This window comes from Xyrauchen texanus, chromosome 4 (assembly GCF_025860055.1).
Source record: "Xyrauchen texanus isolate HMW12.3.18 chromosome 4, RBS_HiC_50CHRs, whole genome shotgun sequence".
Classification (NCBI taxonomy): Eukaryota; Metazoa; Chordata; class Actinopteri; order Cypriniformes; family Catostomidae; genus Xyrauchen; species Xyrauchen texanus.
Window position 1 is genome coordinate 25212547 of NC_068279.1, and position 19416 is coordinate 25231962.

The 19416-nt window shown below is 37.9% G+C and overlaps 1 protein-coding gene across 7 annotated transcripts in view; it reads left to right on the plus strand.

The window, feature by feature from the left end:
• LOC127640686 (erlin-2-like) overlaps positions 1-19128 on the plus strand; it is a 24675-nt gene extending 5547 nt beyond the window's left edge. Inside the window, exons 2-13 of one of the 7 annotated variants that reach the window (XR_007970110.1) lie at positions 2145-2249; positions 2330-2411; positions 2489-2535; positions 5064-5125; positions 5254-5379; positions 8394-8467; positions 8831-8889; positions 12990-13081; positions 13198-13287; positions 15675-15754; positions 16170-16405; positions 18047-19126. Coding sequence is in view for 6 of the 7 variants with exons in the window: in XM_052123384.1 (XP_051979344.1) it covers positions 2145-2249; positions 2330-2411; positions 2489-2535; positions 5064-5125; positions 5254-5379; positions 8394-8467; positions 8831-8889; positions 12990-13081; positions 13198-13287; positions 15675-15754; positions 16170-16349 (997 nt within the window). In the remaining variant the exon portion in view is untranslated. Of the gene's footprint in view, positions 1-90; positions 164-2144; positions 2250-2329; positions 2412-2471; positions 2536-5063; positions 5126-5253; positions 5380-8393; positions 8468-8830; positions 8890-12989; positions 13082-13197; positions 13288-15674; positions 15755-16169 lie in introns of those variants that run through there. The other 6 variants (XM_052123403.1, XM_052123395.1, XM_052123411.1 and 3 more) reach the window with 6 other exon arrangements.
• The last annotated feature ends 288 nt before the right edge of the window (positions 19129-19416 follow it).

The following is a 19416-nucleotide window of genomic DNA, read 5'->3' on the forward strand; positions in this document are numbered from 1 at the left end:
TTTAGGAATGTATTTGTCGCCATCTAGTGGTACAATGCTCGAAACACACTGAAAAGTGGGTTGACCCAAACGGCATAACTGTCATGACGTCAGACGCACAAAAGCGTCACTGTATTTTCTCATCGCAGGTGTCTTCACAGGCCATTACGAAGTACGTACTTAGGTAACATCTCATTTAGTTCACATTAATTAATAAAGTTAATGTTCAAAGCGTCTTATTTATGTTGTTAGAGTGTACATATTTTTATGGCTAGCTAGTCGTGCTTTCTACAAGTTAGATTGTAGCAGCTCGTCTTGCAGATGTCAGACGACTGTATTAAGTGATTCTTGTTCTGGTTAGGAATATTGGCGTAACAGGAACAGATTAGCAAAACTGTATCGATCACTTTGTTTTACTAGAAGAAGAAAAAACTGGTGTTACGGTTGAGCTGGTTTACATGTTAACTTGTGACCTTCTTCCGTATACACCAGATCGGCCGCAGATTCGACGATTCAGAAAATCATGCTTCTGACTAAATATTTTGATCTCCATTAAATGTAAACTTACTGCATGATGCTGGCATCACTACAGATTAAAACAAGTGGTATTATTAGCTCAAACGGCAGAAGTACGCCAGAAATAAATAACCGAGTTAGGTCATCAATAATATGATCAGCACGACACTATAGTACACTTTTTTTATTTGAGCTAATTGACAGCGACAATATATGGGGGCATCTTTGTATTCACATGAGTGTGTGTCCGGTGTAAAATTGACCGTATAATCCAGCAATGTGTCCATGTTAACTTGTGCCTCAGTTTACAAGATGATGGTGTTGTCCGATTATTTCGTCGAAACGCTACACCCAAATATGATGTGATATCATAAAATCAATCAGTAATTGAATGAACAACAATCTGTATCTATGAATCTATTCAGACATAAATATCGACACATCCTCACTTACCCACTGTTCATATGTTGAACGTCACCACAAAACCGTCAGAGATTTGAAATATCATCCGATTATAAAATTAATTAACCCCTCTTTTTGCAGTTTAAATAGTTATAGTCTGCAGTCTGTTAGATTATTACAGTAACTAAATATTACAGTTAGTTACACTATTAGACACAATTACCTATTGCATGCCAACATGACAAACCATTTCATCAAATGCTGAAATGACAGTGAAGTAAACAATTTGACTAGTTGTTGGCTACTTTTTCTGATTTTATGATGTTGATCTACATTAATGTCACTATTTAGACCTATGTTGGAAGTTTGTTCATTCAGTTACTGATTGATTTTATGATATCGAATAATATTTGGGTGTAGTGTTTCGATGAGAATCTTATGTTCATATTTCAAACAATATCATAATCGGACAAGACCACCAGCTTGTAAACTGAGGCACAAATTAACACGGACACACTGCTGGATCATATTTCCCATTTTATTCCGAACACATGTAACCAGTCCTACTCGACCCGCTCCAAATGGGACTACAACCGGCATCTCTAACATGGGATGCAGGGGGTGCTATCAAGGATTCTAAAGGCTACAGCCTCTAGCGCCTCTAGCGCACTTTAGGCCAGGAAAGTGAGGTTTACATACTGCACAGCTACCTACCAGCTGGCTCCTGTTACACTCACCCCCCTAAACCTCACTCTCTTCCGGGTCACGGCACCACAGATGCCAGCATCATGCAGTAAGTTTACTTTTAATTGAGATCAAAATATTGAGTCAGAAGCATGATTTTCGGAATCAACGAATCAGCGGCCGATCTGGTGTAAAACAGAAGTTCACCAGTTATCATGAAAACCAGTTGAACATTAACACCGGAATCTGTAAGCCAATATAACTTATCTACACTTATGCTATGCACTTAATAATAATTGTGACTGAATTCAGACTTCTTGTCTGTCGTTACCATCTATAAAACCCTTTTAACATGAGTTTTGCACCCTCTTGTGCTGGTTGAATCAAATAAGTTTTCGGTTATTACAAATATACAGTCATGCTAAATAAAACGAACAGTTGGATGGTTCGCTCAATCCTCTAAAAAGCAAAGTCTCAGCAATGTCACTAAATTCCACATGCTCTCCCAATCTATAAATCATGTAAATCCTGTTCTTTAGTAAATCTATTTCTTTATTTTTCAGGATGACTTTGGGAGCAGTTGCCTCAGTGATCCTCACCATAGTAGGAGCTGCTGTATTTTCTGCCCTTCTTAAGATTGAAGAAGGACATGTGGGTGTTTACTACAGGTCAGTTGCTCAAGATTTTCCAATAAAATGCTTCCAGAAGCAAAACCAAGCCGATGCTGAGAATGCTTCTCTTCTATTAGGGGTGGAGCTTTGCTGACTGCCACCAGCGGTCCTGGATTTCATCTGATGCTTCCGTTTATTACGACATTTAAGTCTGTACAGGTGAAAGACAGACTAACAGAGAGCAGTATAGCCAAACTTAAAGTTTTCTGTATCTTACAGGATCTCTTTTCTTGCAGACAACCTTACAAACAGATGAAGTAAAGAATGTTCCATGTGGCACAAGGTAATGTTGATTGTTAATGCATCAGATCTTCTAAAGACTAACGGTGTGGTGACAATACTTTGTGTTGCTTACATTTTCTTTCATACGCATGCAAACACTTTTGCGACATAGCAAAATTACAGTTTGGTGAACTCTCTATGAGTCTACGAGTTTGTATAGTGAGAAGAAGTTTGACAAGCATATGTCAGAGATTATTGATAGATTATTGATTCTTTTTAAATAAATAGTTGGGGCTAGTGCACGTGCTTAAACACATTTAGTGAAATGCATGTTGATACATGCCAACACGTGATGATATACAGAATAACAGCGTTAATGTGAGTGATATTGCTTTATTCTACTGTACAGTTCAACAAACAAGTCAATAATATTAAATAACTTACATTTCAGACAAAACTTGCCAGTGAGATCATGTATTGTTTTCTCCGCCAGCTAAAATATTACCAAAAGAAGCCAAATTATCATGCACAACTCCCTGCACTCATACTCATCAAAGTCCCGTTCAAGACAAGACATTCCACTCTGTGGCTATCTTTGGAATGCCCCTGGGAAAGCTGGGCAGCTATTTTCAATAAACATGGCAAAAGTACAGTTTCTATTTACTTGAATGGGAAAACACTGAAATCTCCAAAACAGTTGGTCTAGATTATGAACAAAGAACATATTTAAAATCAGCAGTAAAGTCTAACAACAATACTTTCATAAAGCTTAGATCACGCTAAAAAAAATCATCTCTCAAACTAGTTCAGCTAATGCACGTGCACGTTCTCAAGTCGACTGAGGGAATGTCTGTATTGAAAAGGTTACTGGCTCTTTTACCTGTAAGGCAGGACTTCCTTTCTATATCCATTGGACATTCCAGTTGTACCAGTTGTCCTTCTCTGCTAAAGCTTGCTCCACACTAGCAGACTCAGAACAACTAAATTTGGATGGGAGGTGTCACACTTAGTGACTGATTTTGCTGATCTTGCCATCCTAGTCAGTTAGCCGGTCACACTTACCAATTAAAAATGGAGGGAAAGTGTCACACTTAATGACTGCCTTTGACTTTTCTCAACGCTTCACTCTCACCCCCTATTTTCACAGCCAATCAACTTGAAGCTTTTGAATACACAGGTATTTTTCAATATTACTCCAAGAATCTTCAGCATCTGCTATGTTTGGTTGTTTGTTAAAGACATGTGCTATTGAGAATACATGGTAAAAAGAAATTGCATCCTTTTCTTTTAAACATTTATTGTCACATTGTGCAAAGAGCTGGGCAACAAATGTGTGTCGTTTGATAGAAAGTGAACTATTCAAAAGTATATTAAAGTACCATGAACTAAAATTAAACAAAAGTACAAACTTGTAAGATATACATATTTATACATAATGTTATATAAATGTAGACTACAATATTACGATTTAGATATCATCTAAAGCTGTTTACAAATATAAAGCTTATGTTTACGTTGTATAAAATAATATAAGACCAAAGTATTAAATGTAAAAGATTGTAGAATGCATGTCCACATGCAGCTTTCAGTGAGTAAAGAAATGCATCCAATAAAAACAGACTGTTGTGACTGATTTTAGTGTAATAAAAATGGAGGAATCTGAGTACGATGAAAACATTCACATCAGCTTGTTGTTTTGTCCGTTCTTCAGTAACAGAAGAAGCTCATTGGTCACTTGATGAGAACACAAAACCCTGCCTCAGTGACAGAATTATAATTTGTTTTTAACAAAATGGGTGTGTTTTTTCCAGTTTTTGAAGCCATTAACTCAGCAGGGAGTCCCAACAGTCAAGATATTAACACCTCCCACTTAGAGATGCTAATGCTCACTCTGTCTCCCTCTTCTGGACGGTGATTATGTTAATGAAGTTAACGCCTGAAAATCATTGGAAAAATCAGCAAGTGGGACACCGCCTTCAACTGTTTCTGGACAGTACTCACTCATTCATTACATAAAAGATGCTCATTTGTCGCCACCTACTGGCATACATATGCAATCTCCAGAAATGGTCACTGAACCAATCACTGAATGAAATCAAAATGAATAATTAATCAAAATCCCCACAACCATTTGGAAAGCCACAAACAAGAAGAAGAGAGATACAAATTTTGAAGTATTCCAATGCAGTTGGTCTCATCAAAATCTAAATCACTTTTCACAACCCATTTTAATTTTGTAATGTGACATAATTGTATTTCTGAGTGATATAGGGATTCAATGAGAAAAACTTGATTTTATCCATCAGGAATTTATTGGATTGTGAGAAGTGAGTGTTCTATACCAACATGTAGCCAGATCTGAATGCAAGTTTGCAAATAAATAAATAAAAATGGGCTAAATAGCTATAAGGCTGTTGGGTCGAATTTGATTTAATGCTCACTAATGTTTGGTAGTGCTGGTCATCTCTGAGATAAGTGCCGATGCTTTCTTTCTGAAGTCAGGGCAACCCCACATTAAATTTACATCTTCAGTTCTTTTTTTGTATGGGTTTTCACACTCATTCATTTATGGCATTTTTTGGCTTGCAGCGGAGGTGTAATGATCTACTTTGATCGCATTGAGGTGATGAACTACCTTATTCCTTCAGCAGGTAAAATGACTTTGTTCTTCTTTACAGTTGTCTATTGTAGAACTGTGAAAGTAATTAATTTTTTTATCTGCTCTGTTCATCTCATCAGTTCCTTTTCTTTTCTTACATCATCTTCCCCTCTGCCGCAGTGTATGACATTGTAAGAAACTTCACTGCCGACTACGACAAAGCCCTGATTTTCAACAAAGTTCACCATGAGTTGAATCAGTTCTGTAGTGTGCACTCACTTCAGGAGGTCTACATAGGTTTATTCGGTAAGTTTTGACCCACCCACGGACATATTGATGCCAAAGTTGATGATTTAGAAACTCGTAAGCTTGTTAAGATTTCCCTGCTTTAAAACCCGTAGTGCTTGTCAAAGGCCTTTTCTGTAGCTCTCTTATAGGGCTGGGCGATATGGCCAAAATTATTATCACGATAATATTTTTCATATTGTTCGATATTGATATTTATCACGATATACATTTACACATTGCACTTTCTTTTTTTATTTCAAAGTTGACGTAAAAAAAGAAGAAAAAATAAATTCTAAACAGTCAAAATAGTCTCTACAAAACTGCACAGGGGGTCCAGAGATGGCCAAAGCAGTGGGGTCTGTGGGATCTTTTACCAATTTTACCGTCTTTTACCATTTATCAATTGAAAATGAATGTTAAAAGATCATCTGTTTGTTCTGAAGCATAGTGACAGCAGTCCAGTATTTGTTGGAATATTTTTACATTAAAATGAAATATTTTTTATATTTCTTTAGATTCAGATACCCAAGTAGGGGACATAGAAGCCCTTGTGACTGTGGAATGATGCTGAATGTGGATTCAGGGGTGTCCCGAGAGAAAATTTAAAAAACCATTCCAGACATCTAATTAATTCTCACAAAATTAGAACAGAAAGTCGAACTGCTTGTGTTTTAGTGACATGCAGTAAATATAGAAAATTCCTCAAAAGCTTATCGTGGATTTTCTTTATCATGATATATATCGATATCGTTTTATCGCCCAGCCCTACTCTCTTATTAATTAATTTCAGGAATGTTCCTTATAAGTTAAACTCTATTGACAGCATTCAATGCCTTGTGCAATGGATCAGAGTATTCCTCTGAAGTGTGGGAATCTAAGCGACAAATTTATTTTCTTTGGCAAGAGCTTGACTCATATTAAACCTTGAACATTTCTTTAATTATTATTTGTGTAGATCCATTCAGAGGAGTGCCATTTTTAATATGGATGTATTATTTTAAGGCTATGAGTCATAGACTTACAGTATTTTCAATTACATGCATTGTAAAATACTGTATAAATGTCCTAGATAATATCTAACTTTCTCAAGAGTTTTTCATCTACTGTAAATTATAACCCTCACAGTCTTGTTTCCATACCCATAAAAAATGTAATATGATGCCACTCTGACTAAGATCCATAGTATAGTTGTTACAGTTAGGGGTGGGTAAAAATATAGATTTTCGAATGCATGACCATTTTATTTGAACAATTTTGATATTGATTCTTAAATCCCAATCTTTTACTCTGTGTGCAACTGTCCACTACATGAGATGAAGACATTCGCATATGCAACCGAATTTCACGCTATGCGACCAAAATGTACAAATTTGGCAACTGGCTGGTAAATGTTCCGATTTCACTTACCAGTGATTGTGTAGTATAGTGGTGGAGTATTCAGCAGCGAGATCCTTTCACTGTGTGTTGAGAGTAAAAGTTGATTTGTGTAATGTGTGTCCAAAAACGGAATCTACGCAACCCATTTGTCATTGAATAATGTCTTTTAATACCCTTTATGTTTTCTATTGGAAGTTGTTGATCAAAAACTACAATAAATAAAAATGTCATTCTAATCATGCTGAGCACAGATGAGATAAATCCACTAGAGTCCTCTCTTGTGAACATGCGTTCATCTACAGATGCTCTTAAAAGAAATACCAGTTTTGTTAAAGAGACAGTACTAGTTTTAGCACGTGTTCAGCAAATCAATGTAAATATTGTAAATTAATGTAATTTTTTTTTTATTGAGGATTGAGGCGAGTCACTACGCCACAATGAGGGGTAGAAAAAAAAAAAGGCAAAATGTGACCAATGATGAAAAACTAATAAAATATAATTTGTTTCTTTCATATGTCAGCAAAAGAGACATTATATCTGAAATATACTCATATGAATCAATTTTGAATCAAAACAAACCAAGAGCTTGTCAATCGGAATTGAATTGAATCGAATCTGGAAACCTGTATCATTTACATTTATGCATTTGGCAGACGCTTTTATCCAAAGCGACTTACAGTGCACTTATTACAGGGACAATCCCCCCAGAGCAACCTGGATTTAAGTGCCTTACTCAAGGGCCCAACAGTGGCATCTTGGTGATGCTGGGGCTTGAACCCTCAACCTTCTGATCAGTAACCCAGTAACACTGAGCCTCAACCACTGAGCCACCACTCCCCCTAGGTATCGATACCCAGCTCTAGTTACAATATACAGTATATACTGTTAGAACTGCTGGAACAAGTTTAAAACCAAGTTTAAAATCCTTGCCACACTCCTCCCGCCTTTGCAAGGGGAGGGGGGAAAAAAAAAATAGAAAGGGAAAGCCCAACATGGTGCGACAGCGGGGGAGAGAGAGAGAGGAGAGAGAGAGAAAAAACATGCTCGCCGGTTCTCTGATACGCTGTAGCCTGGTCCTCGGTCACTCCTCCACACTCTAGTGGTTCACCTTTTCAAAATATATGTTGATTAAACTGTACATAAACCATATAGTCCAAACCTTATTGACTGACTAAACCAGACCTAGCATGTAACCTTTCTTACAGAAAGTACAACATTTATCGCAAAATTTCTCCCTGTTGGTTTTTTCTTAGTACTTTATCTTTTTCTGCCTGCTGAAAAGGAAGTTATGTCAAATGATGCAGCCAAATATTGGTGGGAACAAAAAATATAAATGCAAGAATTGGTCATTAAAAACATCTATGATGCTTATAGCCCAAGTGGTCATGATACTACAAAAATTGATTTCCAGGGAAGGTTTGCATAATTTTTAATTAGAAAATATAAATATTTCAGATAACTCACTTCTTTGGCATAATGAAACTTCATACAGTAGTTCATTTACATTTTCTTGACATCCATAAATGACCTTTTGAAAGCTTCTTAGCTGTTGTTTTATATGCAATTGTACATAGTACATTGTGATAGTCTAATCGATGAGTTCATCCTATATTGATACATTTACCTCTTTTTTTCTATCGTTCTTTTTTTTTTAGATCAAATACATGAAAATCTAAAGCTCACCCTGCAGCAGGAGCTGACCAGCATCGCACCTGGCCTCATCATTCAGGTGGGATTCAGCAGATATTGTCAATCCATTCATAATTTTTCCCTTCCGTTCTAGTCAATAACAATCCATATAATACATAGGTGACAAGTAGGGCTTAGCAAAACAGAAAGATTTATTTTGGAAAAATAACCTTTGTTTTTTTTATTATTATTATCTACTGTTTAAAAACCACAAAAGACATGTTCTCTGAAAGTAAACTGAATATGACCTCTTTGTGTATTTGTTGATGTGTCTTTGTCATGCTATATTGAGGTTTGGCTTAGCAGGATTATATTTTTGATCAAATCCATCTGGACATAAAGCAAAGCCCTTAAAAAATATGAATACTTCTCTTACTTTATTCCTTCTCTCCCTCATATGCAGGCAGTACGTGTTACCAAACCAAACATTCCAGAAAGCATTCGCAGGAACTATGAACTAACGTGAGTTAATGAGCCCACTTTACAATAGGCCTGTTGAAGCAAACTACAAGTAATTGCAGTTTTAAAGGAAAGTTCACCCAAAAATCTAAATTCTGTCATTATTTACTCATCATTGTGTTGTTCCAAACTCATAGGACTTTCCTTCTTTGGAACACTGTGTGTATGTTAGTGAATTCCAAATATTTGTAAATATTGGGCATGTGCACATTTATTCACAATTATCCTAATCCACGACCATTGAAAATACCAAGAAGGCACCAGACTTGCTAGAAAATGCTTTTAGCATCTTTGCAGAAAAGTAATGAAAACGTTTTTATGAATAAAGGGCATACACATCCTAAAATTTTTATTTAGCAAACACAATTGTGTCTCAAAGAAAGTGAGGAACTTACTGTCATCACATGTTTTTGCAGTCATCAGAGGCTCTTTTTGAGGTCAATAAAAATCGCATGAAGCTTACGTGTAAAACATGTTCAGAACACGCCAGCAGGAGTATGTCCACCACCATTAACGTTCTCTGGTTCTATTGACCAAAATGCTGTAAACTATGAAAGATCTGTGTAACTGGGTAGAAGGGAAAGGAATAGGTGAGAACCAGCTTGACAATATAAATAATCATTTAATAATTAACTTCAAGCAAAAGACATATAACATAAATGCATACAGGGCAGCTGCCTGTAGCTCTCCCTCTGCCGTACTGCCGGCTCCAGCCATCTTTATCCCTCTCGTGGTCTTGAATAGCCTGATTAGGGGCCGGGCGTGTCATCATGCCCGGCCCCGCCCTCCTTGCCACACTCCTCCCACCTTTGCAAGGGGAGGGGGAAAAAAAAAATAGAAAGGGAAAGCTCAACATGGTGCGACAGCGGGGGAGAGAGAGAGAGGAGAGAGAGAGAAAAAACATGCTCGCCGGTTCTCTGATACGCTGTAGCCTGGTCCTCGGTCACTCCTCCACACTCTAGTGGATGACAGCCGCTCCTCCCTGGGTGGATCGGAGGCAGTCCTCTGGCCCCTGGCGGACAGAATGCCCAGGCGTGTTTTGGTGGATGGTAGGGGTCTCCTCCACTCCTGGCAGCGGTTCTCCCGCAGCTGCAGGCTGTCGGTAGGGAGCCCCTCCTCCCCTCGTGGCCAGGGTTATTCCTCCACTAGAGGGTGGCCGGGCTCCTCAGTCCCGATGGATGGTCATGGCTGCTCCTTTGGGGTGGATGTTCGTGGCGAGGACTCTACTACGGCGCATCCCTCTTCCTTCCTGGGTTTTGGCACCAATGTAATGGGGTAAAAAGGAAAGGAGGAGACGAGAACCGCCTTGACAATATAAATAATAATTTAATAATTAACTTCAAGCAAAAGACATATAACACAAACGCATACAGGGCTGCTGCCTGTAGCTCTCTCTCTCTCTGCTGAACTCCCACCTCCGGCCGCCTTTATCCCTCTCATGGGCTTGATTGGTCTGATTAGGGGCTGGTCGTGCGTCCTCTCGGCCCAACCTGGCCCCCCTTTGCCACAATCTGCCATTTTCTGGTCTTTTTACCATTTTTGGTTTTCGTTGTACATACCTGTCTGCAACATGTATTGATTTATAGGTTATACAGCATTAGCATTGAACATACGTTATCTACTGAATGCAATTTGTCAATGCCTATATTGAACTATGAAACCTAAATTATAGAGCGTATATCAAATGATTTCTGTCAAACCAGTCACTAAGAGGGTATAAAAAAAAAAAACTGTCTTCCCACAAACTTTTCTCCCCATGCCAAGCAATTCTGCTGGGAATAACAAAATAAAATCTTTGAAGCACATTTGGAAATAAACTATATACTTTGGAGAAATAAATGTAAGCATCAAAGAAACATTTTCAATTGACCTTTTTCACACTCTGGGTTTTGGAACGCTGAAGTAAATGATTGCAGGATAAACTTCGACAGAGTGAATAAGAGAACAAGGCAAATATTATTTTCACTTACCCATTTGTTCTAAGAGCAAAAGATAAAGTCTACTATTACATTTCAATGACTTTCCAGAAGAAAAAATAAATAGAGATGAAGACAGTCAGAAGGGAGAAGATGCCAAATTTACTGTCAATCTCTCAGCAGCTGTAATACAAACCCCCTCGCAGAAGTGGTAATTTGTTTTTTAAAACTAATTCCAAGGTAATATAAAACAAAGCAAAATGTTATAAACCTACACTCAATATTTAAAAAAAATTGTCATATAAAAAGTTTGCTAGATTTATGCTGCTGATTAAGGCAGAAACACATCATCACAGTCAGTGAAAAAGGTCTATGTGTACACTCACCTAAAGGATTATTAGGAACACCATACTAATACTGTGTTTGACCCCCCTTTCGCCTTCAGAACTGCCTTAATTCTACGTGGCATTGATTCAACAAGGTGCTGAAAGCATTCTTTAGAAATGTTGGCCCATATTGATAGGATAGCATCTTGCAGTTGATGGAGATTTGTGGGATGCACATCCAGGGCACGAAGCTCCCGTTCCACCACATCCCAAAGATGCTCTATTGGGTTGAGATCTGGTGACTGTGGGGGCCATTTTAGTACAGTGAACTCATTGTCATGTTCAAGAAACCAATTTGAAATGATTCGAGCTTTGTGACATGGTGCATTATCCTGCTGGAAGTAGCCATCAGAGGATGGGTACATGGTGGCCATAAAGGGATGGACATGGTCAGAAACAATGCTCAGGTAGGCCGTGGCATTTAAACGATGCCCAATTGGCACTAAGGGGCCTAAAGTGTGCCAAGAAAACATCCCCCACACCATTACACCACCACCACCAGCCTGCACAGTGGTAACAAGGCATGATGGATCCATGTTCTCATTCTGTTTACGCCAAATTCTGACTCTACCATCTGAATGTCTCAACAGAAATCGAGACTCATCAGACCAGGCAACATTTTTCCAGTCTTCAACTGTCCAATTTTGGTGAGCTCTTGCAAATTGTAGCCTCTTTTTCCTATTTGTAGTGGAGATGAGTGGTACCCGGTGGGGTCTTCTGCTGTTGTAGCCCATCCGCCTCAAGGTTGTGCGTGTTGTGGCTTCACAAATGCTTTGCTGCATACCTCGGTTGTATCGAGTGGTTATTTCAGGCAAAGTTGCTCTTCTATCAGCTTGAATCAGTCGGCCCATTCTCCTCTGACCTCTAGCATCAACAAGGCATTTTTGCCCACAGGACTGCCGCGATACTGGATGTTTTTCCTTTTCACACCATTCTTTGTAAACCCTAGAAATGGTTGTGCGTGAAAATCCCAGCTAACTGAGCAGATTGTGAAATACTCAGACCGGCCCGTCTGGCACCAACAACCATGCCACACTCAAAATTGCTTAAATTACCTTTCTTTCCCATTCTGATATTCAGTTTGGAGTTCAGGAGATTGTCTTGACCAGGACCACACCCCTAAATGCATTGAAGCAACTGCCATGTGATTGGTTGATTAGATAATTGCATTAATGAGAAATTGAACAGGTGTTCCTAATAATCCTTTAGGTGAGTGTATATGTATTATATACATACACTTACTGTATTTCATTTCACTTCCATCAAAATGTAATCATGGCAGTTTGCCTGAAAGAACACAAAACATAAATTTCTTTTGTAGAGTTGATTTTTGTACATACGATTTACACGTGGTCAGGAGCAGATGTAAATTTTGTTCGTACCAACTAACAATTTACACAAAAAAATGGTTCTGCATGTGTTTCATAAATGAGGCCCAATGTGTGGAAAAGAGCAACATATACATTCTTCAAAAGTTTTCTAGTGTTCAACAGAAGAAAGTAAAATCTTTCAGGTTTGAAACAACATATTTATTTGTTTTCATTATATTATATTATATTCATTTAATATTTATTTTTGGATGAACTGTCATTCATTGATCAAAATGGGTAACAACGTAGCTGCTCATTCTGTATTTGCACTCATTCTGTGTCAGTTCTATTGCGAGATGCTTTGTCAGTACATAATCATCCATTGAAATGTTTGTTTTATTGACACATTTTGACCTAATTTTAAAAAAATCTATTGTGTCCATTCTGTCTTCCTCTCTTTTTCTCCATTTCTTTTCATGTGCATCTCTCAGGGAGAGTGAGAGGACAAAGTTACTGATTGCAGCTCAGACCCAAAAAGTGATAGAGAAGGAGGCAGAGACGGAGAGTAAAAAAGCTGTCATCGGTGAACTTGCATGTTATTATTTGGTTGTGTGGATTAGATTATAATTATTAATAATTATAGTTATAGCTCACATAAAATTAACAGTATGGTGTTCTGCTTCCTCTTCTTGCCTGCAGAAGCAGAGAAGGTGGCTCAGGTGTCTGAAATCAATTTTGAACAGAAAGTTATGGAAAAAGAAACCGAGAAAAAGATATCAGAAATTGAAGGTAGGTTTACATGTATTTATGTTGGTGTAATTCAGTGTCCCTTACTTTCATTCCATTGTGCCCTGTTTATTTATTTATTTTTAATCCCCTTTTCTCCCAATTTGTAATGACCAATTCCCACTACTTAGTAGGTCCTCGTTGTGGTGCGGTTACTCACCTCAATCCGGGTGGTGGAGGACAAGTCTCAGTTGCCTCCGCTTCTGAGACCATCAAACCGCGCATTTTATCACGTGGCTCATTGTGCATGAGGTGGCTCATGCTACTCTCCGCGATCCAGGCACAACTTACCACATGCCTCATTGAGAGCGAGAACCACTAATCTCAACCACGAGGATGTTACCCCATGTGACTCTACCCTCCCTAGCCACCGGTCCAATTTGGATGCTTAGGAGATCTGGCTGGAGTCACTCAGCACACCCTGGATTCGAACTTGCGTCTCCAGGTGTGGTTGTCAGCATCAACTCGCTGAGCTACCCAGGCCCTCTTTGTGCCCTGTTTCTGTTTGCACTTGTTCTCTCTCTCTCTCTCTCTCTCTCTCTCTCTCTCTCTCTCTCTCTCTCACACACACACACACACACACTTTTTTCCAAGCCCTTTGGAATCCTACAGAAACAGTACAAAGTGAAATTGTGCTGTTGTTATTTTAAGGAGTTGATTCTGTTTGATTCGTTTTCTATTTGCATCCCTTAAAATTGCTTTAATTTGTGTAGTCTTATGTTCTGAGGTTGATTTAGTCAAATCAAATTAGTGACTTAAGTAAAAACAGTTCATTTAGATGCACCACAATATAACAGTAATTAATTGCCCTTCAATCTCCTGAGACATCTGCAAACTACTCTTGCATAATGCTGTTTTAACAGCTGCCATGGATACAGTATTCCACTGTGTTGCATTATAGTTTCATAAGTAGTCTGGCTGGCCATCAGAATGTCTTGCTTTCTGGCTCCTACAGTGGAGTTTATTTTATTACCTTTTTTTGGCAAGAGGTCTTTTCAAGGGATAGTTCACTCAAAAATGAAAATTCTCTCATCATTTACTCACCCTCATACCATCCAAGATGTGTATGACTTTCTTTAATCAGCTCAACACAAATAACGATTTTTAGAAGAATATCTCAGATCTGTAGCTCCATACAATGTAAGTGAATGGGTGCCAATATTTTTAAGCTCAAAAATCCACATAAGGGCACCATAAAAGTATTCCAGATAACTCTGGTGATTAAATCCATATCTTCGGAAGCAATTTGATAGGTGTGGGTGAGAAACAGATCAATAATTAAGTATTTTTTTAACTATAAATTCTCCCTGCTCAGTCAATCTCCACTTCAATTTCACATTCTTCTTCTGCTTCTGTTTTTGGTGATTCACATTCTTTGACCTGATATTAACATCCATATCAAATACATCATGTGGTCACATAAGTTGTGCTTTGAAAGTAGTTTGAGTGATTGGATCACAAAACATTTGGACCCTTTTTACAAATATGTTCAGCTCTAACCACTTGAGATAATAACTCTCAAAACTGATGTTAATAGCAGGTGCTGCAGTGTGGAACTGTTCATTTGTAATCAGTGATCCACTGGGGAGGATGAATTGGACAGAAAATAAATAAAAACAGTCCATCATCATAGATTCTTCCAAATACACACTGCCAGATTTGTCTTTATCTAAAAGGGCTCATCAGTTCTCTATGTCAGGCTAGCATAGCAAAATAAAGGCCTGACAGGTTAGGTTTAAGGTTGAGGCTTGCACTTGAGTAACATAAAATACAACTCACTTTTGGTGCCACCTTGTGGACATTTCACCTTACAGCTTCGGCCACTGGGGTGCAGTGGTTAGAATTTTGTTAAACACAGGTCAAAAATTTCACAATTCACAGTATGATCAATCTGGAAAGTGCACATCTACAGTTATAATATTTGCTGGGTTTGAACTCTAGTTTAAAAATCATGACAAATCAGGCAAAAGTGCAACAAATATGCTAAACTTGACTATTTATTGAAAAAGTCTTGAAGTAGGTATGGGTGTGTATAGGATTGATTTACTGTATGTACACTAGACAAAATGCTTGAAATGTAGAGCAGGGAACCTCTTCAAGGGATGTCATTTGAATGACAGTTTGTTCACTAGAGTGCTGACATGTGGGTGCCTGCATATGTTCTCTGATGAATGTGAAATGGGATGGTTAGAGTGAATTTTAAATAACAATGATTTTAAAATGCTATTGACAGTCCTTCATCACTCGGCTCTGCATGTGAGGTTCTAAGGGAACTGTACGAGGCAGAAGTGCTGAAATCCTGCTCTAAAACAGAATAATGTTTTTGTGGTGTTCATTTTGCTCTCCCTCAGTGTCTCCTTTCCTCTTTATCTCTCTCTCTGATGTTATAGATGGTGTTTTCCTTGCTAGACAAAGAGCAAAAGCAGATGCAGAGTTCTACACAGCACAGAGAGCAGCTGAAGCCAATAAGGTAAATTACCACAGTATTTCCAAATTTGCTCCCTATTATCGCAACCTGGCCTCATAGAATGAACGTTACTCTATAAACATTTTTGCAAACTGACTTTTACATGCCACTGTCTACGTTTCGCTGCAGTTTCCTGGTGAAATGAACACTAGAGGCACTACAACAACTGTGCGTTTTATTCATTGTCACACAAATCACGAATTGCTGATTATTTTTAACACTGTTATTTACACCCCGCTATGTTATGATAACAAAAACTTTTACTTTAACGCATGATTTAAAAACGATACATTTTAACACTTTTATTACAGACTCACCTACTTTTGCTTGGAAATGCTCACGTAAATTTCATGAGGCCAGGCTGATTATCCTTTGCTAATTGTTATATGAGATATTACATGTTCTTCTCTCCTCTAAGCTGAAACTGACTCCTGAATATCTCCAGCTGATGAAATTTAAGGCAATAGCTGCTAATAGTAAGATTTACTTTGGAAGCGAGATCCCTCACATGTTTATGGATTCAGGAGCAGGACGTTCCTACTCCGCTGCCTCCAAAGCCATAGATGCCCTCTCAGAGGGGATACTGGACTTGGAATGACAAGAAAGGGGACTGAAAGCAAATATGTAGCACTAAGATTATGGATACATGAACAGGTAATGGAAGAGCATAGACTAAAGGCCAGTCGAGAGACTGCTTTGGTACAATAAATGCAGCTGAAACCAAGGGACCACTTCAGTAAACTAACATGGTACAGTGTCAGTCGGGCAAAAACACTACACCCATATCTAAACAGGTATTAAGTACACTCTGCTGACTGTACTCACTACAAAGTGGTGTGTGAATGGAGCGTTATGGCACTTTCCCAATGCACGTTACGGTTCGACTCGCCTCAAATCTACTCGCTTTAATTTTTTGAGCGTGCATTTCAATTGCAGTTTAGTTCCACCTCAACGTGGGTAGGATTATAGGCTGATCGTCATAGTTGTGCCGCCTCTACTGCCGTGACATCATCTTAAACACGACACAAACTGACCAAAACAATAACACAACCACTAGCTGTTTGCTACTAGCTCATTTTGCTGCATGCTGATTTTACACAAGTGTAACATTTAAATTGGCCTGGTTATTTTAGAAGCAAGTTCCAGTAGCTGGTCAACTAAATAAAGTGAAGCTTTCAAGCAGAGTATAGAGTTAACATAACAAAACATACCATCCTCCAACGTGGATCAACACCAGTCCAGGGCACTCTCCCTCCCATTGCTTGCCGGTTTAGATAGAGTCCATTTGGTCGAACCCCTTCCACTTTTCCTTGATGGTTCTGTAGTCACTTTTTATTATATTTTTTAATTTTTTTACTTTTTCCTACACTGCTGGTAGGTCCGGTGGTAGCCGTGTACGGCCAACAGCTGATACACTTCCTGAGAGACTTTATCGTTTTGCTCATTGCTAACAAGTGGACCATCTGCACCTTGTTTATTGACCACGGCGTGGTTTTGCGCACAGCCATTTCTTTTTTCATAATTCCAAAATCGCGTGAACAAATGATACTGTTTTCGCTGTTGCTAACTTTAAAACTAGCGGGTTGATGTGGTATGTCGGAAATCCAGTGACGCTGGTAGTGACTATTCTCCCTGACCAATCAGTGATCTGCAGGATTTTTACGACACATGTAGTCTCGGCTCGCTTAGAACCTCGACCGAGGTGGTCAGGTTCCATCCACAGTGGAAAACCCCCAAAAAGCGAGCAGAGTCGAGTTGAGTCTAGCTATACCGTGCAGTGGAAAAGCCCCATTATACTGTTGAATATAGCAAAGGAAATGGGGTGGTTTATATGAATGTGAGTTTAGAACCCAATGGAGGAAAGATATGACATTTTTAGAAATGTTCATTTATTTGTATGCACTCTTAGTACAATACGCAGGGTTTTAGTTTTTTTTAATTTGGGTATTTATACTTATTTAATTATTATACACTTATTTACCCATGCATCAGGGGTACACCTATATTTGTTAGGTTTTAACTGTAATTTTATTTATCTAGCTCCTCAAAAAAAAAAACATATGGTCCTACAACATAACATAAGGTCATGCAAAAACCATGTAGCACACTACAACTTTTATTGTTACATACAGAGTACTGTATTATATCTTTATATATATATATATATATATATTTTCCGAAGCAAAGTCAAGGACACTAACTGTATGGATGTCCTTCTTTTATCAATGCACAGTAGAGATCTCTGTTAACTCCAGGACTGTGATCTCATTAACTCAGTTCTTCTGTCACCCTTAGATTTCCGAGAAGTTGGCATTAGAGCGTTGAGTTGGCTGACTGCCTCAGAAATGAGTCTTTGTCTTGGCAAACTCACTGTGGTTGACCTTTAGAAATCAGGATGTCTATGGGCTGTTTCTCAACACTGGAATGTTGGAATACTTAAAAATTTTAGTTGGTCAGTGAGTCATTTGTAAAACAGTGAATGTTCTCCAATTCCCCTAAACTGAAGCTTCGTTACATAATTTATACAGCCAATTGTAACCGGGTGGTGTATTGAATTATGTTACACACGAAGATCATATTCTGTTAATTCCAAATTTTAACCATGTGGATCAATAGCTCTCCTCAACAATTGTAGTCAGTAATGGTAATGTTTGACTAACATCAATGCTTTAAAAACCAAATGAAGCTGCACGTTTGTTTGGTTATTAATGTTTCCATGATGAACAGCAAACCTCATATTTGAACAAAATATTTGTAATCATATCTTCATCTTGTTCCTGTTACTGACCAACTGTAATTTCATGATGATGGGGTTTTGTTTTATTTTATTTTGTTATTGGACTTCAGAGACTCATTAGAGCTTCCCAAAGACCTTGACTGTTCATGTCTTTGCTTTGAGTAAATGTTGAATTACTGTCTCATTATGACCTCAAGTGTTTTCACCTTTGCCCATGTATAGTATGTACTGTACATGAATACTTAAGGGAATAGTTCACCCAATAATGAAAATTCTGTCATTCTGGATTCCATCAACTGAAATTAAAATTTTCATTGATCAAATCTCATTTGCAGCACCTGAAAAAATACAGTATGGTGACTATGGCACAGATGTTGAGGTGAACTATCTCTTTAAGAATAAATAAAAATTTTGTTTTCAATAATATTCAAGTGACATGCTGATTGTTTAGTGTAATTAACCAGTAAAGTATGTTTATGCTATGTGTAATGTTTATGCTTATAATGAATTATATTATAAATAACTTATATAAATGAACTTTTATTATTATTATAGTCACAGCACAACGATATTTCAGTTAAATTATAACCTGTTTCATCTTAGATATGTTTGTCTCCAAAAAATAAATAGATAAATAAATGCAAATATTAACATCAGTGTCTCAGGAACCAACATGTACAGATTTAAATATTGAGGAGCAGTTAAGTATTTTAAGGAGATACACCTGTAAATGCTCGTAGACTTTTTTATATATATTAATAATAATGAGAAGAGCAGCTTGACAGATAAAGTGTGTCACAACTAGTTTTATATCAATTTGGAATTATTTAGATTATGTTTTTAATAAGTATTTAACAAACCACACGTTTTACAGGCCATATCTTCATTAAAGGAATGTTTCCGGTTCAATAAAAGTTAAGCTCATTTG